Genomic DNA, 27,883 nt, shown 5'->3' on the forward strand with positions numbered 1-27,883 from the left:
TATGATAACTATGGAGGAATACGTTAACTCTCCAGTATATCCAAATTATTTCAGTTAAACATTAAAAATCCAACTGCTCTCATTTTTACTAGTTAATCACCTTCTCCTATCGAATTAGTATGTTTTTACGAATAATCGAAGTACTGAAAATTTCAATAATCATTTAATAACTCATCTTGATTGCAAATTTCAAATATATATGCAGTTTATTTATTGATTTCTCAAAAGCGTTCAATTGTGTAGATCAGGGGTCTCCAAACTTTGAAGCCTTCGGGCCATATTGATTTTTTCAGTTTGTTCCAAGGGCCAATTTCTGCCCTCAACTATATTTCTAGACTAGGATAGTCGCAAAGTGCGTGACCTAAGCAAACTTACGCTTTTTTTGCATTTCAATTATTATTGTGTATTGTGACACTTAACGACATCTAGTGGCGAGTAGTGTTACTATGTACTATCTTTTTCAGCTACCCGCTAGGTGGCATTAGGCGTATTAAATATTTGGAATTACCGCGTTGGTTTGAGAAAGTTCTGGTTCTAGCTAGTGTATTCCGATCACCTCGAGATGGCAGTAATTATTGCATATAAAAAGGCTAGTGGCGCAACTGCGAGTTATCTACGCTTATGACGTACCCACTACCCATAAAATCCTACAATACGCCGACGACACCATCCTTTACTCTTCCGCCCCCGACACCCGCCGCTTGCAAATTCAAGCTCAAAACATGATCGACCATTTCGAGCAATGGTGCAACAATTGGCGTATCAAAATAAACCCCACCTAAACCCAAACTATCCTATTCCGACATCCCAACACTTCTACTCGTCCTAAATTAAACCCCGATAACTTGGATCTCAGACTTTTGGGGGAAAATCTCATACTCCAGGACTCGGTGTCCTACTTGGGGGTCACCTTCATGAGGACCCTCAACTGGGAGACTGACCTGAGAGAGACACTGGACAGAGTCCGGAAGAGAGCCAACCTTCTAAAGACTCTGAGAGGCAAGCTCGGGAGATGTGACAGTAAAACTCTCCTACATACGTATAAATCCTACATAAGACCAGTCCTGGACTACAAAGCGATGATATACTGTACACTTCCCCCGAGACTATCACACCGAATCCTTACAACCGAGAGAAGAATCCTTCGAAGTATACACAACCTTCCCTATCGATACCCATCCCTAAACCTATACAACTTCACCAATACTACACCAATCAACCAAAGATTTCGGGAACTTCAAGGACGATATGCGACCAGAACGATGAGCAGCAACAACACCGATGCCATCAACACGCTCACTACGCCTTGGATTCCCCGTGGAGGATCCAGGAAGATACCCAGGAAAAAGCTCCCCTTTCTCCCAGCCAGATTCCTGGGAGCAATGAAAGACCCACCGGAGCCGATCCAGGATATCCTAGAGGAACTCCCACTGAGGATCAGATAAGCGGACAGCGGATAGCAGCGTCCTGGAAAGTCCTGAGTTTCACCCGCATGCAGCCCCGACCAAAAACCGTACCTAAAAAGTACAACCACGACCCCTGCAATGGACCCGGACCACCATACGGATCAACGGAAAAACTATATGAATAAGCGGAACACAAAAACAACACAACACAGACTCCAACACACATCAAAACACACACACATACAGAGGCATTAGCCTATAGCAAAGCCCCACATAAACACACCCAACAAATGTAATGTAATTATCAAACAAATGTAAATAAACGATTTTCATTCATTCATTTATTCAACTGCGAGTTAGTCTGCGTAGGAAAGGCGAAGAAAGCGAAACTGTCTATTGTGAAATAAAGTAACACCCGTCAATAAAAGTATTTTGATTTGACTTATTGTTTTTATGTGTGATTTGTTAATATGGAAAAGAAGCGAAAAATCGACAGTGAATGCGGAACGTTCCAAGAAAAATGGAACTTTCAATATTTTGAGATTGAGTCCAGTAATAAGGCGCTATGTTTAATTTGTAAGGAAACCATACCTGTTTTCAAAGTCTATAACATTAAACGACACTATGAATCGAAACATCTTCAAAGTTACTCCAAGTATACAGGAAGTTTGCGGAAGGAAAAATTTGAAGCTTTGAAACGCGGACTCAAATCGCAGCAATCTTTGTTTACCAAAGCGAATACTGAACAAGAGTCTGCAACTCGCGCCAGACTAAATACTTAAGTTAGGTTTTCTTTTTCATCATTTCTGTAGTTAAGTTTTGCAAGTAAATAAAACCGAGTAATTATCATTCTGTGTTTTCTTCTTCAACTTATCACAGCAATAGTAACAACAATTAGGTAATCATTGGCTGTCGCGGGCGAGATTGATGACAGTAAATCATTGGCTGTCGTGGGCCGGATTGATGACACTGGCGGGCCGGATTTGGCCCGCGGGCCGTAGTTTGGAGACCCATGGGGTATGCAATGAGTTAATAATTTTGAAAGTGCGGGAAATTGCTCAAGATTTGATAAAGACATGTCTTCAAAATAGGAAACAACAAGTCACTGTACATTATACATTGTCAAAAGTCAATCAATAACAATGAAACAGGGTTTTCCTCAGGAATCCATACTGGGACCACTTTCCTTTTTAATTTATGGTAACGATCTAATAACGTATCTTCATGACCTTAAGATGGTACATACAATCGCATTAGCAGACGACACCAACCTTTTGATTAAAGCCAACAATCCCACAGTAGTTCCAGAAATAAGTGAATTGGTCTATAAAAAAGTAATTACATGGGCTGATAAAAATCATCTATCACTCAAATCAATAACAGTTTTAATGAAATATTCGATAGGTAATATGAACGACACTCTCGTATATATATATATATATATATATATATATATATATATATATATATATATATATATATATATACGAAATACGTATTGGTAACTTCTGCACATTGAACTGCAATTTTTCAAAAAAAGTCTACTTTACCTTGGACCAAAACTTTTTGGTAAGTTGGACAGCACAATAAGAGACTCGCCAAATATTTCGAATTATATCTTATCTCATCCAAAAAACTGCTATAACATCAATTAATTTTGGCAAATCAATAATTCTTCACCCTAGCCAGGCAGCTATTGTCAAAATATTCTATCCTTTCATATGTAGTGACTGTCAATGTTTTTAAATTTGTATTTTATTATATATTTATATTTTTCAACCCATGGACGTCTTCCTTGTTACTGTGTACTATTTTGTAAAATATTTTTTTTCAGTTCTTAACGGGATATTATCGTTATCATTATTATTAATATTTTTTTACCGTAGTATACGCTGGTCAGGCCCTATCCCCCGAAGCCCCGATACATTCGGGAGGGCGCGCCAGCATTATTAGCAAACGACTCCCCACGCCTTGTAAGTGATCATTGGGTCCGATGATTATTATTATCATAATCATTATTATTGTTATAAGCTAATGAGACAATAAGTAGAAAATGTATCTCGCGAATAATACTTGCGAGAGTTAAGGATGTTTACCAACGATGAATGATAAAGAATGAATAACTGAATGCTAAACATAATAGGTTATATACCTAGCGGCAGCCTGTCGTGCAGACAGATCGCATCTCATAATTGGCTGTGATCTGTGATACCAATGCCCACCACCTGATCTGGGGAAGCACTGACACCACTGAAAGAGATATTTCAATTCTACTTTTGAGTAATGTCTCATTGTTAGTTTATATTTCTTCAATAGTTTTTTCAATGTTAGATTATGGCTGGTCATAGAAAACTATGGTAAATAGTTATTATCTATAACTATAAAGACGATGTTATTAACAATAAGATTCTTTAGACAAAGATAACAAGGGTTCTTAAATTCATCGATGAGTTCATAAATGGATCCGATGGATTCATTTATTAGTTCTTTCGACACGTTTGCGCGTTGCTATTGGTTGAAGCAATCCAGCATAAATTTCGAGTTGAATCAAGAAACTCTGCTAAACTGTCTTAGGCATCGTCATTGGGCGCTCATACTCTATTATTTGTATTTGTCATTACTCATTCTTTAATTCCCGTTGACCCATGTCAAAAACACTGCTGCAATTTAGTTCATTCATTCGTTGATGTTGATTCGGTGCTTCATTTGTTTTGTGTTGGTGGTTGGTGGTGTATACAGATTAGAAGTGAATTTCTGTCGTTTCATACTTATCGATTAAACTCAACTCTCATCAAAACACTAACAAAATGGTATCAAGTGGGATGTCATGTGTTAAATATCTACTTTTTGCATTCAACCTACTATTTGCGGTAAGTACATTGTATTTGAACAGCGTCTATTTAATTTTTCACTGAATTTTCAGATATCTGGCATTGCAATTCTCACAGTTGGAGTTATTGTTCACGTAGTTTACTCTCATTACTCAAATTTTGTGTATAGCAGCTATCAGTCTACCCCTCTAGTCCTTATAGGGGTTGGTGTTGTGATTTTTATCATAACTTTCTTTGGATGTTGCGGTGCCGTCAAGGAAAATCATTGCTTGGTCATAACGGTAAGTTTTTCACATAAGAACATTTAATATTTCATTATATTTTTGAATTTTTAGTACTCAGTCCTTTTAATTGTGATATTGATGCTTGAATTAATCACTGGAATAGTAGGATATGTGAAACGTAGTGATGTTGAGATGATGTTGGAAAACAAATTGAATTCAACAATGAATGAATATTATATTAATGAAGATATCAAGAATACATGGGATATTGCTCAGCATGAGGTGAGTGACTCTTGAAATAATAAAAAATTAGTGTTTAATGTTATGCGATTGTTCTGTGTAGAATGATCTTTCAGTTTTGATTTATGCCAGTTAATGAAAATAAAGACCACATTTTCACGAGCGAATAACATTCAATGTTATAACAAAAGGAATTCTAACATCCATCATCTGGAAAGTAATTACACGAATTGAGTTTAACTACGTCTAGCTTTATAAAACTCATGCCTAACTACTATAGTTGCCAGCACACAATTGAGTCTTTGTAAATTTGGCATATGATCTGAGGGTCATTTTAGATAATTCTCCTCTTAGATGGAAAATTTTGAGAAAATACCCTGGCGTGATTACAGAAATACTTTCTTTCTGGGATTATATTTTGAAATTTGCTTATATTGTTTTGATGTTTGCATATGTTTGCAAGAAGTCATTCTTTGTATAGATTACACTGAATAGAAAAATATTTCATTGAACTGAATTTTTTCCAGTTTAATTTCATCCATCACTTGACTTTCGGAAGCCAAACAGACAGCGAAATATCAACCCATTCAAAATCACTTGACGTGACATGACTTAGTAAATCCGGTTTTATAAAACCAATCTGCTTTCTAGACGTTGTAATGTTATCAAAACAGGTTCAATAACCTTCAATGAAAATGGTGTTCACATAGGCATTACCGTTGATGATAAATATTTCAGAAAATTTATATGTAGGTTCGTTTCAGGTTGTAGATGTGCAATCTGTTTAAAATCTGAATATTACTGGAGTTTTCTCCCAACACCAAATCGTTATTTTTAACACCTCAACACGTGTTTCGATCACCAAGTGATCTTCTTCAAAGAGGAAGATAAAACTAGAAATTAACACGAAGCTAACGCTATTTATGCTATATAGATATCCCATACAGGTAAACCATCTAGGTGTACCACCCATACAGGTATAACAACCTAAATTAATTTTACATTTTGCCTTATCTATTATTTTACAATATATGTTTAACTGTTATAGCTGTATATAAAACAATTTTCAGCTATATAAAAATTAATTTCATAATATTGCCTATCTAAATTTATTTTTGCAATGTGTCCTTATGTAGTAATCAGTAAATCCAACAACATTATTTTAACAAGCTATATAGTATGCTCTTTGGTATAGGCCCGTCATCGTTATTCATAATATTATTGTGGCATCTAGTTGCCTGTTGTTAACTTGTCTGACTAATCTTAATGAACTGAATTCTATGGAAAGGTTTTGTTGCAAAATATAATGGGCGACTGCTGATTTTTCAGGTCTTCCATATTTCAAGTGTGCTATGTGTTCCTTATATCTCACTTTAATAGATCTTTTTGTCTGTCCATAATATTTTGCATCGCAGTCCTTACATTCAGTTTCGTAAAATCCAGACTTTTCTGAATTCTCGACTTTGTCTTTTGGACTTCCCAAAAGGCTCTGTAGTGTATGACTTGTTTTAAAAACCACCTTCATACCTAGTTCCTTGAAAATCTTTCCAAAGTTCTTCGTATATTGGTGGTATGTAACTGAGATGTATTTATCTTGGTTTTTGTCCTTTCTGAAAGTCGAGATTTCATTCATTCTTAACCTAAACTTCTTCCTCATTATGTCATCTACAATCCCCCTCGAGAAACCGTTAGTGGCTGCTATTTCCTGTATTGTGAACCTATCATGTGTTAGAGGGAAAGTCAAAAGACGATGCACTAAAAAATTCAACCCAGCATGTTTGTGCTGTCTGTCCACAGTGATGTGAACTGTCAGGAATACTAGATAAGGACACATTGCAAAAATAAATTTAGATAGGCAATATTGTGAAATTAATTTTTATATAGCTGAACATTGTTTTATATACAGCTATAACATATACATATAAAATAATAGCTATACATATAAAATAATAGATAAGGCAAAATGTAAAATTAATTTAGGTTGGATTATCTGTATGGGAGGTACACCAAGATGGTTTACCTGTATGGGATATCTATATAGCATAAATAGCGTTAGCTTCGCGTTAGTTTCTAGTTTTATCTTCCTCTTTGAAGATGATCACTTGGTGATCGAAACACGTGTCTTGGTGTTGAAAATAACGATTTGGTGTTGGGAGAAAACTCCAGTAATATTCATTACTACACCAAAGGTTCCTTCTGTTAATCAGCTGTCGCCCCCATACGAACGACAACTCTCAGAAGTTGAGAAACTTGTGCGAGCTAAGGACTAACGAGGTCTTGCCTTTTAACGTGTGATTCCTAAAGATTTTTAAATATTCCAACTGGGGCGCCAGTCGGGGAAAAAAGTGGAGTTCATAAAATAAAGTTACCTTTTCATGACTCTTTCTCCGTACTGTTATATTTTCGGAAGCTGAAATTTTATATGTAGGTTCGTTTTATTTTGTAGAGGGGGGTGTTTACATATGAAAATTACCTTTCCATCACCGTTTCACCTTACCGCTATATTTTGTGAAGCTGAAATTTTATATGTAGGTTCGTTTCATGTTGTAGATGTGTAAAAAGAAAGGATTTTTAAATATTCCAACTGGGGCGCCAGCCGCGGGGAAAAAAGTGGAGTTCATAAAATAAAGTTAACTTTTCATCACTCTTTCTCCGTACTGCTATATTTTGGGAGGCTGAAATTTTATATGAAGGTTCGTTTTTTGTTGAAGGTGTGCAATAAGAAAGGATTTTCAAATATTCCAACAACAAACTTATATTTTCATCACTGTTTCTCCATGCCCTTAAATTTCCAGTGGGTGAATTCATATTTAGTATCAGCATTGTACTCGTGCGGAGTCGGAGCGGTTGGCTAGTTTCAATATACAGTGTGGTCCAACGAAAACTTAACACCTCGAGTTTCCGGCGTTAACATGAAAATGTGGAAAATCGCTCGAACCCGTCAATTTCTGATTCGAGGGGGAACAACTGTTCCACTGTTTTCATCCCCGTGACTTCAACCCCCTAACGGGGGTGAGCACAACCCCTTGATTTTGAATAGGGATGAGGGGTGTTGAGATACCTCATTTTGAAGATCTTATCGTGTACTATCTGACCGTAAAATTTTGAACAAAGTGAGGTGGTGCGCCATCTTGTTGGAAAATGATCGTTTGATGGTCTTCTGCATTCTCCAATACTTGCACGAGGGCTGGATAAATAGCGTTCTCCAATAGATCGAGATAAAGTTGGCCTGTGAGATTACCGGGTAGAAAAAAAGGGCCGATTATGTGATTTCCATAAATACCCGCCCAAACATTTAATTTTTGGGGGCGCTGTGTATACACCTCACGAAATAATCGTGGATTTTCATCTGACCAATACCGACAGTTATGCCGGTTTACAATGCCGTTAAGGTAAAATGAACACTCGTCCGAAAAACAGATATCGAACATGTAGTTTTGATTGCAGTTAATTATTTCACTGATCACTTCACAGAACTGGAGTCGGGATCATCCTCATTCAGTTCCTGAACCAATCGTATCTTATACGGATGGAATTTATGTTGTTTCAGGATTCTCATGATTGTTGTGCGTGAAACACCAGATACCTCGGACAATTTCCTAGTACTAACGGTCGGATCCATTGCTATATGACCTAAGACAGCCACGTCCCTCGCTTCGTCTCTTTCATGCACCCTCTTTTTGTTTCCAACTGACCCAGTAGCGTCAAATTTGGCAACCAGTTGCACAACGTAAGCAGCGGATACATTTTTTCCAGGATGTCGTTCGTTAAATAAAGCCGCTGTTGTGCGCGCAGAGTCGTTATTTCGGAAAAATAATTTTATCATTTCCACCCTTTCTTCTACGGAATACACCATTTTAATTCCACTACAAATTTACAATCGCTTGTACACACTTGTACCGTTCTTAACAATTCACGATAGACTAAGGTACAAAAACAAGGTCCGTCTACTTTTTTGGACAAAAAATTAACCACTCAATACCTTTGAAATGCGTCGGATACGAATAATATTCTCGAGATAAATTCCATATTGCCTCTTTCACTATTTTCGCTGTTATTTCATTATCGATGGATATTTTGAAGTGAAATTTTACGGGCAGATAGTACACGATAAGATCTTCAAAATGAGGTATCTCAACACCCCTCATCCCTATTCAAAATCAAGGGGTTGTGCTCACCCCCGTTAGGGGGTTGAAGTCACGGGGATGAAAACAGCGGAAAAGTTGTTCCCCCTCGAATCAGCAATTGACGGGTTCGAGCGATTTTCCACATTTTCATGTTAACGCCGGAAAATCGAGGTGTTAAGTTTTCGTTGGACCACACTGTATAAGCAGTGTATGTGATATTGTTTTCATTCAATGCATTAACATTAATTGGTAGAGTTCGAACCTCCTGTGTAAAATAAATTCAACATCAAAATCGTGACAATATTTTTCTCGCGCATTTTGCCAATCGATAATTATATGTCATCAGATCTAATTTCCAAAACTGTTGGACCAATAATGTTTCGCAGGGCAGGATTCGAAAGTCTGGACGCCCTGGGACAACGAAGGAGTGGAGGCCCCTTAGTTTTTTTTTAAGTTGAATTTTCAACATCTCGCTAAGAAAATTTAAAAAAATTCAAAAAGGGAATACGGGCGGAAATCGATGCGTTCAATAGATTGCGTTGTTTAAAAATTTCCATTCAAATGATTTGTAAGGTTGGCCTGCAGAGTTAACAGTTTTTCGGAATATTTTTTCACTTATTTTATTTCTTTCTAACACATGGATATAAATTACTCATTAAAAAAGTATTGCCATTGAAATCGGTCAGATCAAAAATTAATAGTAAATGGAACCTTGTAATCAGAGCTTTATGATATATCGATAACAATATTATTATGTTTGTGCAAGTATTCTTAGTAAAAATGCAAAAAGAAATGTTTGGCAGGAAAAATGTCAACATTCTGATATTTTTTAATCTTTATTGTGGAGGCCCCGGGGCAGTAGCCACAAATGCCCTCCCCTAAATCCAGCCCTGATATTCCGTATGTTTTCGAGTTACCCTCGATATTTACAATTCTTGACGAATTATCTTCTATATTTTTGGGAAAGAAAGGTTTTTGCTTTCTACTTCTCCATCTTTATACAAAAAATGTGGGAATCTTCCAAAGAAAAGAAGGAAGCAATCAATTTCAAAAATTAACTCAATATAAAGATTTTCTTATTACCTAGTCAGTTAGCTATGCTTGAAGACAGGCAGTAAACAAATCTAAAGAAATGAACTTTAAATGTTCAAGCCCGTCTTGGATATACCTACATAGTAGGTTGAATGGACTGACGCCTATCAGAAAACAACTACTCCATTGGCTAATACCTCGAACGGCGTTGGATTATATCCGACAAGCGTCAGTGCAGGAATATTCACAGAAAATGTCCTGCATATGCAATTGGCAATACAAGTGAAAGAGTCGACCTTCAATTATGGAACGGGCACACTTGCAGACCGGTTTCGGGCTCCTTAGCCACTCGTCAGTGCAAGATAGTGGCCATCATCGAACTAAAGTCAATGATATTCCATAATTGAAAATCGAAATTCTTTCAGAGTATTTCATTCCTCGTCTTAAGTTGGAACGAACAACAAAATGTCACTCCATCTAGTGGACGAGGTACTAACCAACTGCATATCCGAAATTTGCTCGATTTCTCTTAATAAGGAAGGAAAACTTTATTAGTCAGTGGGTTATGCTTGAAGACCGGCAGTAAACAAATCTAAAAAAATGAACTTTAAATGTTAAAACCCGTCTCGGATATACCTACACAGTAGGTTGAATAGACTGACGCCTATCAGAAAACAGCTACTCCACTGGCTAATACCGCGAACGGCGTTGGATTATATCCGACAGGCGTCAGTGCAGAAATCTTCACAGAAAATTTCCTGCATATGCAATTGGCAATACAACTGACTTTAGGTGGAGGATGGCTACTATCTTGCACTGACGAGTGGCTAAGGAGCCCGAAACCGGTCTGCAAGTGTGCCCGTTCCAAAATTGAGGGTCGACTCTTTCAGTTGTATTGCCAATTGCATATGCAGGAATAACTTTAGTGATGAATCCTGTACTGTCACCTGTCGGATATAATCCAATGCCCTTCGTGGTATTAGCCAGTGGAGTAGTTGTTTTCTGATAGACGTCAGTCCATTCAACCTACTGTGTAGGTATATCTGTATACAATCTATATAAAGATGTGTAGATCAAGCCAAAAAGTAACTTTCAGGTACAAACTGGAAGGAAAAACTCTGTCGAACCAGCTATTTTCATATAAACATTAAATTACATGAAAGAAAAATACTTTTGAAACAAATACTTTTATATGAACGCTGAATTATACGAAAAACACTTTTCTCTATTCCGTTTGTATTCAAAACATTCGTAATGGAATTGAATCAGATAACATTCACAGGATTCCTACACAATATAATTGATGAAAGAAGTATATTTCACTTACACGGAACACAGTCATCCTCACTGATAGACATCGATGTTTCGCCGTAAAACACTTGCATTGTTGGCTCTTCAGTACCAAATACGGATAACATTATAAGAAAAAACACTCAAAACTCCACAATTTTTCATTGCCATGTTCAATCGTTCCTCTCTGTTTCTCCGTACTGGTAAGTACTAGGAAGCTGTAATCATATATATATATATATATATATATATATATATATATATATATATATATATATATATATATATATATATCAAAACATTGGAACAGCAGCGATACAGCAACATAGCGAAAACAAAAGCACAAATCAAAAAAAATCAATTCTCAACGAAAAGGGAGAACTCATTGAAAATCAATCAGATATTGCTAATATATTCAATGATTTTTTTACAAATATTGGTCCAAAACTCGCTGGCAAAATAATCAAACCTCTTTCTCCAGGCCCTCGCAGTTCTCCCACAAGAGGCTCTATATTCTTGAAACCAACAGACCCCACAGAGATTCGCAATATAATCCACCCCCTGAAACCTCATGAATCTCCCGGAATAGATTTAATAAAAGCTGAGACATTGCAAAAGATCGCAAAAGAAATAGCTCTACTCTTATGTCATCTGATAAACAAAATAATAATAGAAGGAGTATGTCCGTCACAATTCAAAATTGCTAGTATAAAGCCCATTCATAAAAAGGGAGACAAAAATGTTCCATCAAATTATAGACCAATATCATTGATATCAAATTTTGCTAAGATATTAGAAAAAATATTGAAAACCAGACTTGACTGTTACTTAACGCAAATTGATACTCTTTCTGCCAAACAATTTGGCTTCCGAAATGATAAATCGACTCAGGATGCTATTTCCTTCCTAACTTTGTTTGTTTCTCGACCTTGCTAAGGCGTTTGACACTGTCGATCATTCTCAGTTGTTGGAAGCCTTAGACAGTATTGGCATCCGAGGAAGTGCTTTAAAATTTTTTCAATCTTATTTGGACTCAAGAAAACAATTCGTAACTATAAACGGATATATAAGTGAAGGAACAACTGTACTTTGCGGAGTTCCACAAGGAACAGTTCTAGGGCTTACTCACCTTGCAAACATGTGGAAATATCATCAGCTATGCTGACGATACGGCTATCTTTCATAGCGCAGACTCTTGGGATAACTTGAAACATATCGTTGAAGAAGATTTCAGCCACCTGATAGATTGGTTCAATCACAAACTACTCACCATCAATTTTGAAAAATCTATGTTCCTACCGCTGAACTAATATGCTTCCAACTTGCCCAATTATGAAAAGTTTACTTTCAACAATTACGGAACTACTTTTGAAATTAGCGCAACCGACCAAATCAAATACCTTGGTGTCACTGTTGACAGACACTTAAGATGGAATATACATGTCGACAACGTAACAAATTCCCTCAGAAAATTAATATATAATTCATAGTATTATCAAAGATGCTGGATATGCTTGAATTGATCACAACTTATTATGCACTCGTTGAATCTAGGCTCTCGTATAGCATAATAGGCTGGGGAGGTGTAGCTAGCACACATTTAAATAAATTACAAACTTTACAAAATATGTTGATCAAAATACTATTAAAAAAAGATCGATATTACTCCACAAATCTCCTATATAACGAAACAAAATTTTTTGATATCAGACGGCTATTCTTTCAAAAAATTTTGATACAAAAATAAAGATATCCTAATTTTAGTATCGCATTCCTATCATACAAGAGCAACCGTAAACAAAAACTCAATTATACCTATATCCTATATAGCTATTGGGCAAAGATGCCACTCTTACCTTGGACCAAGACTTTTCAACGCCTTGAGTTCAAAACTCAGACAATATTCTTTTTTTATATTCAAAAAAAGTCTAAAGGAATACATCACGGACGTAGATCCAATGAAAATAAACAATCTTATTGATATGAGAAATTCCCACCAATCATAACAGGAAATATACAAGACTTTTCATGATGAGCGTTCATTAGCCGTTTCTGGCAAACTATTCAACGGATCAACCTGAAAATTCCACAGTATGCATAAGTCAATATGACCTACACGCCTAAAATATTTCAGACGAAGCGGCGTTGTCGCTTCTACTATAAAGTAGCGGCTTCTTTGATTTTTCAAATGGAACACCCCGTATATAATATCATATTATGATTCATTATCACTTTGTCAACAAATTCATATACTATTTCCCTATACATCTCTATTACCGTTTAGAAGATATAAATTAATTTCGATATTTTTTTTACCAAACATGAACTTTTATAAATGCTGATAATCTTGAACTCTCTTGCACTAAAACGATCAAATTTGAAATGGGGTGGAGTACTATGAAGATCTTCACTCCGAGTCATATTTTCATTTGCCTCATACAGGGTCTTCAAAAAATGCAGATACTTTGATCTCATGATAAAATGAGTGGAACTCAATTTTTTCAAATGGAACACCCTGTATATTTCAACATTTTTAGCTCTTCATCCAATTTTAGTTTGGATGTAGATAATACTATTTCTATTTTGAACCGTTTTCGAGATAAACTGTTTCAAACGGAAACTGACGTGGTTTTCTTGCTCGTTTTTTTGAATTCATCACTTATTTTGGTTATTCAACCATCTAGTTCTTCAATTCTGGTAATAATAAATTGACTGAATTACCAATCTCAATGTATACATGTACAATTTTGTCTCTAAATATATTAAAAAAAAAAAGTATGTGAATTCTAAAATATACTTACTAACCATATAGGTATTATATATGTAAAATTATTGCTAATATTCATTATGTGAAATGTGTTTTATAACTTTCATACTTTATTATGATATACTAACCACACTTTAAACATTGTAGAGTTTTCCACTAATAGTTTTCTATGAGAACAAAAAAATCATGTTAATCTCACTTAGTGGAGAAACCGCACATAATAACCTTAAGAAAAGTGAATAAAATCAACATGATCTTTTGTAGGGTTCTTGTTTATTTCTTGTAATTTCTTTATTCTTTGTAAATTTCCAATGTAACCATTGCCTTTCATGAAATAAATTGATTGATTGATAGTAATAGTTTGGTATAAAGGTGCTTCTTAGGCCTTAGGTGCGCACCAATAAAGGATTTTCAAATATTTCAAATGGGGCCTCCCCCGTGTGGGAAATGGCGCGTTTAAATATGAAAACTACCTTTTCATCACTATTTCTCTGTACCGCTATATTTTCGGAGGCTGGAATTTTGTATGTAGGTTCGTTTTATGTTGTAGATATCCAACAACAAAGTATTTTTTAATATTCCAAGTAAGCCGCGTTAATAAAATTATCTTTATGAAAAATGAAAATTTCTATAATTTTCAACTTTACTTACAAAGTGGTAAAAACAATGATGATCTACCCGCTAACGGCTACATACATCAATTCAAATCATCTTTAATATATTCTTCATCTTATCTGTCCATAATGTCATCAATATGCCCCTTACAGCATGTAATTTTAATGAATATTTCCGAAGATATTACAGATTTGAAATGCTGGGTCTGTATTATCTGCTGACAAAAAGCTGCTATGAACGTTGTATATAAAGACATTCTGTAGTATATTTATTATCAGCAGTGCACCCGTGCGGAGCCGGGGCGAGACGTTAGTAATTCATATAACTGACTGTATACAGTTAATTCTATCCTATATTTGGTATCTTACGAATTCATTTATATTCTGAAGTTTATGTAGGCATATTCTGAATTTAAATGTTTCGATTTGGTGTCTCAATTAATCGTGAAGCCAGATTGAAAATACATATGCTTGCAGAATATGACTCACTGAAGGTCGTCCTTTTGGGGCCGGAATTTGAATTTATATTCCAAATACTAATTAATATAAATTTTCATTACATCGTGTGAAGAGCTTTAGGTACTTTGAACTTATTTCTCAGTTTAAGATTGAAATTTATAATTACGGTACTAAATTTACTTACTGTGAATAAACAAAATCCAACTATCGGAGGAAATATGTCGTCAATTGCCGAATTTGAGACATATTTTGGCGTATAATTATTGCAATTTGTTCGATAACATTGTAATATATGAAATAACTTTTAATTTAAAACCTTCTCTGGGATATTTCATGCAGCATGCAAAAGAATACTCTTAGGACATTGATTATTGATTCCAATATTTCGACACTTTTTGTTGTTATCGTCAGGGAAACTACAAGAGTTAGAATATGTGTATTTACATATTGCTTAAGTTTTGATAAAACTACTTACCATTGTCCACTAGATTGTATGCAAATGGTGGGAAAATCAACAAATACAGCGTGATTCACGGTCGATGGTAGGTTAGACGTTTCTGGAAAACGCAAAGCATGATTTTTCTGAAAATTTCACCTCTCACATTTCCTCGCCTGTTCTATCGATCTAAAATATTTTCAGCATTGCGGCGTTGACACTTCTATCAAAAAGTACTAGCAAATATATTTTTTTAAATGGAACACCCCGTATATTAATACATTTTTGTTGATAATGTCCTATACCTATCTCTATCTGTTTTCGAAATAAAAAATAAATTGTGCTAAATATGGTCCAAAACATAGCCTTAATTGAAATTAAGTACATCGGTACTCTCAATTCATGAAAAGTTGATATTTTGATGATAGTTTGGACAAACTCGAAATATTCAAATAACACCAAGAAATCGACTCCATATCATACAGGGCGTGCTAAAATTACTATTATTTCCATTGTGCATAAAAGTAGTCGAAAGTTCATTTTTTCAAATGAAACCCCCTGTATAGTACTCGATGAATTGAAAGATGTTGAAAAATGCTTCAAGATGATATACATGTCCAGAATTAAATAATATCACTATAAAATACTCTTGAAACTTTTAATATGTTATAAGCTTTCAAATGCTTTCTGCTTTCCACGATTGATGGTAGCACTGCACGATGCCAAATTTCCATTTTCATAGAATTGAAAAAGCAGCTCTAATATATAACAAATTGGGTTGCACGATGGAATCTACATATTTTTTTTCTGTAAAAAATGACGAAAACCCGAAATAAATCTAATACTTGTAGACGAGTATCTTAGATTTGCGTTTTGTATTATTTCGATATAGGGTAGAACATCCCCTTAACTGCATGAGTTACCTTTGTAGAGTCGATTTTTTTTAAATGAAGAATTGAAAATTTTTCCAATAGAAAACGAACACAACATTTTTGGTTTTCAAGTTTTCTCGGCATCTGGGTCATGCAACAGAAAATAACAAAATTTTTATCTAAAGTCAAATTATAAGTTTTCATTTGCTTTCAATTTCTTCAGAGGTTATATAAAAATCTCATTAAAACTTTGGCATTTTTTTAATTGGGGATTATTGTGTCGTTCCTCCATAAAATTCTATCAGAATTATATTCAGAATATAATATGAAACTTCGAAGTTAGCGTTTAAAATATCAACCGGGGATTGAGAAATAAGTCCCCTAGTTTATCATTATTCGTCAGGTCGGGCGTTTAGGTATGCTCTTCATATTATATGAAATCATGCGAAAGACGACTTACCCCTTTTTCTAAATACACAAAAAAATGCAACTTTTTCAAATACGTTTATTTTGCCTGGGTAGTGTATTACAATACAATACATGTCCAAAATGTATCACAGCTCAATGTTCATTTCACAAAGTACGCAAAAATTTAATAGGTGATTTTTTACATATGGTCAGTGGCTATAAATCAAATCATCTAAAGGAACATTTCTTTCAGGCCAGCCTCAACTCCCTACACTATAAGTTAATGGACTGAAACCTATCAGAAAACAACTACTCTTCTGGCTAATACCACGAAGGGCGTTGGATTATATCCGACAGGTGACAGTGCAGGATTCTTCACTGCATATGCTGTTGGCGATACAACTGCCGCAATATATTTTCAATTATTGGAACACACTTGCAGACCGGTTTCGGGCTGTTTGGCCACTCGTCAGTGCAAGGTAGTGTCTATCATCAACATAAAGTCGATGATTTCCGATAATGGACGATTCCGGTACCCCTATTCAGTGTTGCCACTATAAAATTTTCGGGTCTAAATTGACTGACATTTTATAGGCCTTTTTTGGAATAATTTAAAGTCTGAACAGATAGAATTTGTAATTTTATAGATTCCTGGATGTTCCCGGATATATGAATCGAACTATTAAGGTTGATATGAACAAAAATTAAAAATCCTAGGGAATTTTACTTTTTAGGTTGTTCAATTCTTCGAAACCTGTCACCTATATATGTTTACCTGTTGTCACAAACATAGCATTTCAGTGTTCAGTTTTTTTTTGCCGAGTAGTTACGTTTTGACAGTATATTCTCTAGGTGTTGTATGATATCTTTTTCCATACCAATATTATTACCAGAGGATGTTCCAGGTGCCCTATTGAAAGACAATTCATTGATTGAAGAACATTCAGTTGCAGAACTCCAAAGATGGTTAGACTTTTTCTATCAGAACGATCCTGTTCTACTGAATACAATAAACAATAAGTGAATGCAACAATAAAATTTTATATGGTATATGACATATGACGGTAAAATGACAGAATTACCACTATTAAACAACGTACAAACTTAAAACTCCCTAGGATTTTTTATTTTTGTCCATATCAACTTTAATACTTCGATTAATATATCCAGGAACATACAGAAATCTATGAAATTGAAAACTCTATCTGTTCCGACTTCAAATTATTCCAAAAAAGGCCTAGGAACTGTCAGTCGACCCGAACATTTCATAGTGGCAACACTGAATAGGGGAACTGGAATTGTCCATTGAAAATCGAATTCCTTCAGAGTATCATTCCTCGAACTAGGCTGAAACGGACAACAAACAACAGGTTTGTCATCGCCCCATCTTTCCTTATACGAGGAATTGGTCAAATTTCGGATATGCGGTTGGTTACCTCGTTCACGGGCAGGTGGGACGATTATAAACCTGTTGTTTGTTGTTCGCTTCAGCCTAGTTCTAGGAATGATACTCTGAAGGAATTCGATTTTCAATTATCGGAAATCATCGACTTTATGTTGATGATAGATACTGACAAATGGCCAAACAGCCCGAAACCGGTCTGCAAATGTGTTCCAATAATTGATAATCTATTGCGGCAGTCGTATAGCCAACAGCATATGCTGGAATAACTTTAGTGAAGAATCCTGCACTGACACCTGTCGGATATAATCCAACGCCCTTCGTGGTATTAGCTTGGCAAAATATAAATTATAGTTCAATACCACCTCCACAAGCCACATAATTAACAGTTGTTTTGTTATTTATTTATATAGAGGAAGATAGGTTAGGTGCACAAAATGTCATGTCACAGAATGTCTCGGAACTCGGAACATAAGTAAACAGAACAATACGCCTCTGAAATATGTCATCTTTGTTTGTCTCATACAGGTAACAGATTCATTGTCCTTTATTAGCTATAACGGATGTTGCCAAATGGTGAAATAGAAACGAATCCCTTCAAATGTTGAATGCATCATTTCATTCCTCTTTTTTAAGTATTTAAATAATTTTTTAAAGAAAAAGATTGAAATGATAAGTTTAAAATGCGTTGTTTTAGAGCTGTTTTATGAAAACTACTTGATTTTCGTCAGGAGGAACATTCCCCATTGAAAAAAGATAAGCAGAAGACTATTATTTGAATAAAATAAATGTTTTCTATACAGTCTGACAATTTTGATGCACTTAGACTTTCGTTTATTTCTGAGCTTCTGTTATTTGAGCAGTCCACAATTACTATTGTCAAATTTATATGTTATCTATGAAATTAGTATAATCATTTAGCCAATACTATATACCGTGAAACCGACTATACATTTTTCTCGGTCTAGTGAGGAACTAATCAGCGCTAAGTCGGCGACTTTGGAAATTTCCCTCATTTTTTGTTTATTGATGGAGTAGTAGAAAGCCAAAGTTTTTTCAAAGTTGTTGAATGACTTCTTCCACAATTTCTGGAATTTGAATGATTTTCACTGGGTATATTTCACATAACAGAACATATACTCGTAAACTAGATAATTGAGTTTGTGTTTGAGCTTAATATTTCCATCGTCCCAGTTTAAGGTACTTAATGTTTATTGAATACGTGACCTCACTAGAATTTTACAAAGTGAACATATTGGTTGAGGGATTTCTCAATTGTTATGTTTTCTTCGTTATCTTTAATTACAGGTAATTTTCAAAAAATTGAGTTTCATACAGACCAATACACTGTTTGTTTTTAATAACTTCAACATGCAAGAATAGTAGGTTCAGAACAGAAATACTAATCACATGTATTTCATAGCCATGTTATATATCACTTTGGAAAAATGCGCTTTTTAGAATCATTTATTTTGGAAAAGGAAAACAGTACTGTGTTCCCTTGAGTTACAGAATACAAAATATAATTGTAAATATAACCTAAAAGTATAACTATAACTGATTCATTTCGTCACGCAGAACGGTATTTATAGTAAAATAGGTGATGACATAGTTTTAAAATAAACAAAGAAAACAAAGAGTCTTCATGTCGTAATTTCAAGAACTGCGTATCGCTGGATGTCGATTCAGCAAGTCAGCATTGACATTGATCCATATCACCTTGGGTATGAATAGAGGACGTCAATAAACAGCATATAACAGCCATATTAAAACAGTAAATAAACATGAACTGAACACCTTCCCTTACGAAGACCCATTTACAGACAGGAAAACTTATGCAACTGTTATGCAATCAGTATCTGGGGTACATCTCCAGCCGCTAAAGATATATTTATTGCACAAAAACGAATAATTCGTTGCATAACAAATGCACCGAAGTTGCAGTCATGTCGAAATCTCTTCAAGAAATTCGGTATTCTTTCTTTTTACGGTCTCTATATTTTGGAAGTCTTAACATATATTCATAAAAAGAAAAACACGTTTCTCACAAGTACTGACTTTCATAGTTACAACACCAGGAGAAGAAACGAGCTCCGCCTACCAAAGTCACGTCTAAACCTCTGTCACAATCTACCTGATATAATGGGATTGAGACTATATAACGTCCTCCCCAATGAATTGAAGTTAATAAATCAGGCACACATTTTTAGGAAAAAACTAAAGATTTCTTACTTCACATTACACCGTACGATCTGAATGAGTATTTTGAATATTGTCGCAATTGCTAGTGCTAACTTTTGTCATGTCTTTAAATATACTGTGCGGTCCGCTAGCATTTACATATTTTATTCACTTGTATACATATATTTATTTTATGCTAGTATTTAGTTTTCTTATGTCTTCAAATATACTGTGCTGTCCGCTAGCATTTATTTATTTTATTTTATTCACTTATATGTGTATGTGTATGTATGTGTATATATATATATATATATATATATATATATATATATATATATATATATATATATACCTATAATAATATATTTACTACAATTTTGTATACCTTGACTTGCCCTATAGCTTCTTGTATGCTCATATTAAGGACCAATAAACGTATTATTATTATTATTATTATTAACATCCATATAAATCTTATCAAGGATCCCCTCGGCGGTCTTTCGAATAAGGAATCGAACTCTTTTTCTGTAGCATTCACCTAAGCAGGAAGCTTGAGGAAACTAAAGTCCGAAAACAAAGCATTCGTGATCCAACACTAGGCAGATATATTTCGGTGTTGGATCTAGAATACTTTGTTTTCTGGACTCGGGTTACATTTAGTTTCCTGCTTGAGGTGAAAGCTGCGGAGATAGACAGAAAGCGAATTCTCATTCGTAAGTTGATATCAAAGCTTGACTTTGCGAACGCCAAAGGTCTATCTTGGCATAACATGGTTTGAGTCAGCTGTCGAATCCATATATAACGAGATTGATCCGCTCGCAAGACTATCTACTCAATATACGTGACAGTATTTCCTGGTAGATGGATCAATCGAAGAGGACCAATGGGGTGACCTGCAAGGTCACCCGATTTAGGTCTGTTGAATTTTTTGTGGGATTACTGAAAAATTATAGTTCATACAATTCAACCAGCATTTCTAGATTATTTATGATCACTAATTGTTGCTGAATGTCAGAATATTACCGGAAATACGTGAGAAAGTCCGAAACCGCTTTGAAGAAAACCTCTGTGTTGATGTATAGAAATAGTATATCGTTTCGAAAAGTAAAAATTTGATGAGTCAAAGCCTCATGAAAATTGTATTTCAAAAATGTCGGTAAGAAGCTACATGTGTTCAGTACTAACCAATTCAATTTCCACTTCCTGCCTTCTATATATTTTGGAAATTTGAATCATATTGAGTTTTACTACCTAATTAAACATTTTAACGATTCCTGGGATGTTTCATCGAACAAATTGCGGTCAATGACAGTTACAAAGTGGATATTAGACACTTCATTCTTTCTAAAAATACGAAAATAAGCTTTAGAACTGGTCTATCCAATTTTCAAGAGTGATAGTAAGCTTTGTAGGGTATTAACCTACTTTGATCAACCCATCAATAATGTCGCTCGTTTCTCTAAAAAGAAAGATTTGGTCGTAGCCTAATTAGAGCAAATTTATTTAAAAAAATATTTGTACTACTAGATGAAGGTGATAATGTCTCATAGGTGGTAAGTATAATGATTATACAGTGTGACCCATTTTTAATGGAAACACCCCCTTAAAATTTGAAGTTGTAAATTGATTTTAATAATTTTTTTTTTAATGTCAAGTACTAAAAGGTCTACCTTGGGACAAAATTTGAATGTTTCTGATTACGTTCCTTAGTTCTTGAGAGCTAATATCTGCACATACTTGTCGAATTCTTGCACAAAGTTCATTTCTATCTCTTGAGCGGGTTTTGTAAACCTTTTGTGTGAGGAGTTCCCAGAGAAAAAAGTCCAAAACTGTGAGGTCTGGAGATCTGGGTGGCCACTCTATAAACGGACTACCGTGGCCTATCCATCGGTTTGGAAAATGTTCGTTAAGCCATTGCCTCACAGCTCTGGCATAATGAACTGAACACCCATCTAACTGGACAATTAAATTTGATCGTTCATTGATTGGCAGCTCGTGAATAGCATCACAAAACTCTGTGTTTAAAAATTCTAGAAACCTCTGCGCATTAATGTTTTCCACAAAAAAGAAAGGACCAATAATTCGTTCTTTTAATATCCCACACCAGACGTTGATTTTTCGGGAATACTGGCTTTTACAGTTTATTACTCAGTTAGGATTATCCGCTGCCCAATAGCGACAATTCTATGATGACATTACTCCATTTGTAGTGAAAGTGGCTTCGCCGGTATATAATATATTTTTTAGGAAATTTCTATTGTTTCAATATCCCCCTTGGGTCCATAAAAAATATTCCAGGCGCCTTGCTTCGTCGCCTTCTTGAAGTGTGTGTAAAAATTTTGGCTTGAAAGGTTTAATATTCTTCGCCTTGAATCTCCGAATAGTTTCTCGTGGAATATCCAAATCTAAAGTGGCATTCCTTATACTGGCATTAGGATTATTTCCGAAATAATCTAAAATGATTTGATCATTCCTGTCATTCCTGTTTCGTCTTTATACAGGATTACTTTTTAACATCATTTTTGATACTGCACCAGTTTCATTGAATATTTTATTTATTTTATTTACCGTACCGCAGCTAATACGAGGACTATCTGGATGTCTCTCATTAAATACTCTACAAACCTCTCTAGCACTTCTAACGTCATCTCCCGAAAGGCGTACAATTTCAATTTTCTCTCTTCGCTCAATATTGCAGCCATGACACAAAATGATTGGAAGAACTGTAAGGTGAATATTGTTGACAATAGTACACTTAAATCTTTCACAAGTTTCAAACTGTAATATCCTTTTCATGGCAACTAAGATTTAAATTGAAATATTAGGTCTTAGTTTTAGCTAATTTGCGTGAAAACTTGAATGTAATTCCGTTATTTTCATTAAAAATATTTACGCTATTTGTTTTTTGTTTTTCATCTGGCGGCACTTTATTGTTGAAATCATAAAAAAATATTCGCATGGCTATATCTGTTGATATAGGGTGTTTTTTGTGACTGTTAGCTGTGTGAGTTTTCGAATTTTTGAGTTGTCATAACTTTGTTAATAATGAATATTTTCTAATGAAATTTCGGTCACACCTGTTTAGAGGCACTCTAAATCCATTGGCGTAGTGATTTTTTCAATAAAAAACTCGCTAATAAAAAATCCCGATTTTCGACTAAGAAAAAATATCGTAGTATGCCCTGAAACTTTAATAAATATTTCAAATTTTATCCCAAGGTAGACCATTTAATACTTGACATTTTAAAAAATAATAATAAAAACGGTTTACAACTTCAAATTTTAGGGAGGTGTTTCCATTAAAAATGGGTCACCCTGTAGATGCACTGAATAGTGTTTTCACCAAATAACCGAATACTATTCGGTTTAACCTTTACCGAATCGGATATTCGGCCAAATTATACGGTTTAAATATTGATTTGAGGTTCAGAAATAAATGTTGATATAAGTTTTGAAAAGGAATGTGGCTTTGATTGACGTTTAAAAAAATGATTTCTTCAAAAATAAATGATTATTTAATCAAAGTTTAAAAATAAATATTGTTTTAATTGAATAGAACTGGCCGATACTTGATGAAAATCCACATTAAAACTAATTGTGTATTGTATGATTTTCACTATAAAGGGTTTTACAAAAACCGCGACATGTGTTTCGCTATACAAGAGCTTCCTCAAGCGCTTGAGGAAGCTGTATTGATTAGTTTTAAATATTTTTTTGATTTGAGGTTTGAAACTAAATGTTGATATGAAGTTTAATTGCTTCGTTTTATTCAACATATTCTTCATAGGATTTCTTTGACTTATAATACAACATAAATCTTACATAAAAATTTTGTCTTTCAGTTCTATACCGTGTCGTGTAGCCAAGAAAAGATAATAACTCGAATCGAACAGTGACAGACCATTTTAAACAAATAGTTACAATATTTCTTTATTAATCCAAAACTTCAGGTTTCCAACTTCAAAACTGACGAAATTCAATACAATTTTTGAACCGCTATTTTTCCTGCTTGTGACTGGAATTTCCTGATTTCCTTTCTTGATGCTCATTTACGCTATACAAAGAACCTACCTGCATGTTTCAAGATTCTAGGTTCAGTAGCTTCGGATTTACGCTAATATAAGAGCGGGCAACAGGCAGTGATGTATATTTTTACTTTAAAACTACTGTAACTAAAATAGTATGCCAACTGCACCAAGTAATGAATAGCTTGGAGAATTGAATTATGCTACCAATAGAGAAATTCACAAAACTAACACAACCATCAACGACGTCTGCCCTCACGCGTCTGCCCGCGTTTGGGTCGCGTTCTCGGCGATGGCGCTTCATTGCTTAGATCGCCCTTCTACCCCCGTCGTCTCACAGTAGACGCGGCGCGTAATGGCTTACTGCGTTGCGTCAAGTTAATCTAATCGTGATAACTTTCAAAGGATTCGTCTAATTTTTATAAGAATTTGACAGATATTCTAAAATGTGCATTGTAAAAAAAGTATCCAATTTGATTGTATACAGTGCTTTTCTTTAATGTTTAAAAAAAATCTGTTTTTTTTCGTTAACCAGCTGTCGCACTCTTACTAACGACAACCCTCAGAAGTCGAAACTTGTGCGAGTCAAGGATTAACGAGGTGTTACCTTTTAACGTGTGATTCTTAACACGGTCCCCCCTTTGTATTTTTTGAACGGGTCAACTCAAAAAATTAAAATTTGAGATAATGAAATTAAAGCATGAATACTTTATTTTGAAGTGAAATTGAGAGATGAAACTTTCAAGATAGCGACTGAGCGCCATCTGGGAAAAAAATTAAATGGAAAGGGGAGTCTTGTGACACATCATTTTGAAGCTCCTGGCGAATACTTCACAACCCTAGAATATAATTTCAGTATCTTCAACTACTACAATATGGCGGAACTTTTAATAATTGCCTGAATACTTTGACATTCAACTACATAATATGAGGTAATAAGCTTGAGGTCAGTTTAGAAGATGTTCGAAATGGTTGCCTTGAACTTCTTGACATATGAACAGCCTATTCGATATTTCGTGCCGAACATTTTCTAACACAGTAACGTCAATATCTCCACAAATATTCATTATTCTCTGTCGTATATCCAATATTGAAGCAGGTTCAGTTTCGTACAGCTTTTGCTTCAAATAGCCCCTTAAAAAAGTCCAAAGGTATCAAATCTGGCGAGGGGGCTGGCCATTCTGTAAGACCTCGACGGCCAATCCAACGACCGGGAAAAGTAGTATCCAAATAGTTTCTTACTCGTCTGGAGTAATGTGGTGGTGCTCCATTTTGTTGGAACACAATATCCATATCGAATTTATTAGGATTCGTTTTGACGATTTCATTAATGAGAGGGTCAACAGTAGTTTACAGCATATTCAAATACAGTTTCTCTGTTAAATTTTGATCAATAAATAGTGGTCTTACAATATGGTTTCCCAATATTCCTGCCCAAACGTTAATTTTTTCTGGATATTGGGTATGTGTTTCCTGGAAGATGTCAGGGTTAAAAACAAATATTGTGGAGATAGGTAGGATGGCTTGCAATGGTTTACGTCATGATTTCGCAGAATTCTGTTCTTCGATCAGGGTCATCTTCAGTTAATTGGTGTACCGTTTTAATTTTGTATGGATGACACCTATTGCTCTTCAAAAGTCACCACACAGTAAAAGGAGACACCTCACAAACATTCGCGACGGAATAAGAAGACTGTTCAGGATTTACTACCATCTCACCAATTATTTGCACGTGCTTCAGGAATTGACGGATGACCTGGGGGCTTTTTATTATGTACACTACCGGTACTTGTGAATTTGAATACAAGTTTCCTCAAATATTTTCTACAGAGAAGACGATTCGGAAAACGTTCATTGGAAATCGTTTCGGTCTCGCGTCCCACCGTAAATGAAAATCGCTTCACTTTTTTCTTCCAATGGACGAGAATTGACCATTTTAGAGATTGTTGACGTGGTACTTTTCTTCTAGTAAAACTTAAAACTAAATGAGAATATTCTAACTGAACAATGATGTTCATTGTCGTAGTAACATTTTTTGTCGTTTTTATAAACAAAAAATAACTCAACGGGTTGTTGGAATTGCCATATGGCAGATAAAAAGGAATATTTCTAGAAATATCGATATTAATGTGTTTGTCTTCAGGAAATTATTAAATGTTCTGCCATTTTGAAAGTTCCATTTGTCAATTTCATTTCAGAATAAAGTATTCATGCATCAATTTTAATTATGCCAAATTTTATTTTTTTGAGTTGACCCGTTCAAAAAATAAAAGGTGGGGGACATTAAAGAAATGCACTGTATAGAAGCAATGTGTATATTGTTTCGAAAGTATTTTTCTTTCATGTAAATCAGTGTTTATATGAAAGTAGTTGTTTCTTCCAGTTTGTGTCAGGAAGTTACTTCTTTTAAAATTAATTACTTCCTTCCTTTCTTTGGAAGATTCCCACATTTTTCTGTATCAAATGGAGTAGTAGAAAGCCAAAAACTTTATTTCCCAGAAATTAATCACTCGTAAAAATATAACCCTTTCATTTGAAAAAAAATATGGATTTCATTATATCACGTTCTATTGAATTTTATTTTCTGTTTTCACGGGCTAAATGGAATACCTTTCAAATGATTATTTTCCGAATATAAATGTTGCATTATCGAGAGACGAGTCACTACAAAATTATTCGACTTATCTTTATTATTCATTGTTCGTGGTTGCTGAATCAGATTCTTTTTAATGGGGCTCAGAAAATTATGGTATGTTGTGTAGACCTCGTCGCTAAAATGATATCATAATTTTATCTTCAATTACATTAAGACCTATTGTTCAGTCAATTAAAAAACGCCTACGTTGCGCTCGCCTTGACAAAGTTATTGTTAAAGCAATTAACGTATTCAACAGGAGCTGCAATTCACCAGTCGAATTGATGAATGGTCATTTTTTATTTTTTAGTGATGTTTAGGCGGGGATGGCGATATGTTTAACGATTAGTGCCTGCAAATTGATTTATTTCTCAGTATTTGAATATACAGTGTGTATATTCAAATGTTATCAAATGTTATCGCTTTCAAGTTTATTGCAACAATGGAGATAAGATAAATTAATATCATGTGGTTCAAAATGTAGATGTTCACAATATTCACCGCGAACTTCTTGGCAACATCCTAATCTCAAATTGAACTGTCTTCTAACATTATTTAACATATCAGGCGTGACCGACCTAATCGCAAGCGTTATTCGTTCTTTTAAGTCATTCAAATCTGAAGGTTTAGTTTTGTACACATTGCTCTTTACATATCCTCATGAAAATAAATCTAATGATAAAAGATCAGGTGACCGTGCTGGCCATTCAATCGATCCTTGCCTCCTTATCCACCGATTAGGAAATGTATCGAGGAATTGCCGGACATTAACTTGGTAATGTGGTGGTGCTCCATCCTGCTGAAACCATATCGTATGCACTGGAACTTGAGGGTTTTCTGGATCAGAATATAAGTTTGCTAAACTTGGAATGACATCATTTTGAATTTCACTAGTTCGGACTTCCATTGTCTACTATATTTTCTTTCATTTCTT

The 27,883-nt window shown here is 34.8% G+C and overlaps 1 protein-coding gene across 1 annotated transcript in view; it reads left to right on the top strand.

Moving 5' to 3' along the window:
• Nucleotides 1-4,055: 4,055 nt before the first annotated feature.
• Nucleotides 4,056-27,883, top strand: part of LOC111514947 (CD63 antigen) — a 37,312-nt gene continuing 13,484 nt past the window's right edge. The window contains exons 1-3 of the mRNA XM_074173619.1: nucleotides 4,056-4,276; nucleotides 4,330-4,518; nucleotides 4,573-4,743. Coding sequence (XP_074029720.1) covers nucleotides 4,214-4,276; nucleotides 4,330-4,518; nucleotides 4,573-4,743 — 423 coding nt within the window. The 5' untranslated portion in view covers nucleotides 4,056-4,213. The remainder of the gene's footprint in view (nucleotides 4,277-4,329; nucleotides 4,519-4,572; nucleotides 4,744-27,883) is intronic.

The sequence above is a fragment of the Leptinotarsa decemlineata genome, unplaced genomic scaffold (assembly GCF_025532065.1).
Source record: "Leptinotarsa decemlineata unplaced genomic scaffold, Ldec_3_MD MMD2_tig00000251_RagTag_RagTag, whole genome shotgun sequence".
NCBI classification, from domain to species: domain Eukaryota; kingdom Metazoa; phylum Arthropoda; class Insecta; order Coleoptera; family Chrysomelidae; genus Leptinotarsa; species Leptinotarsa decemlineata.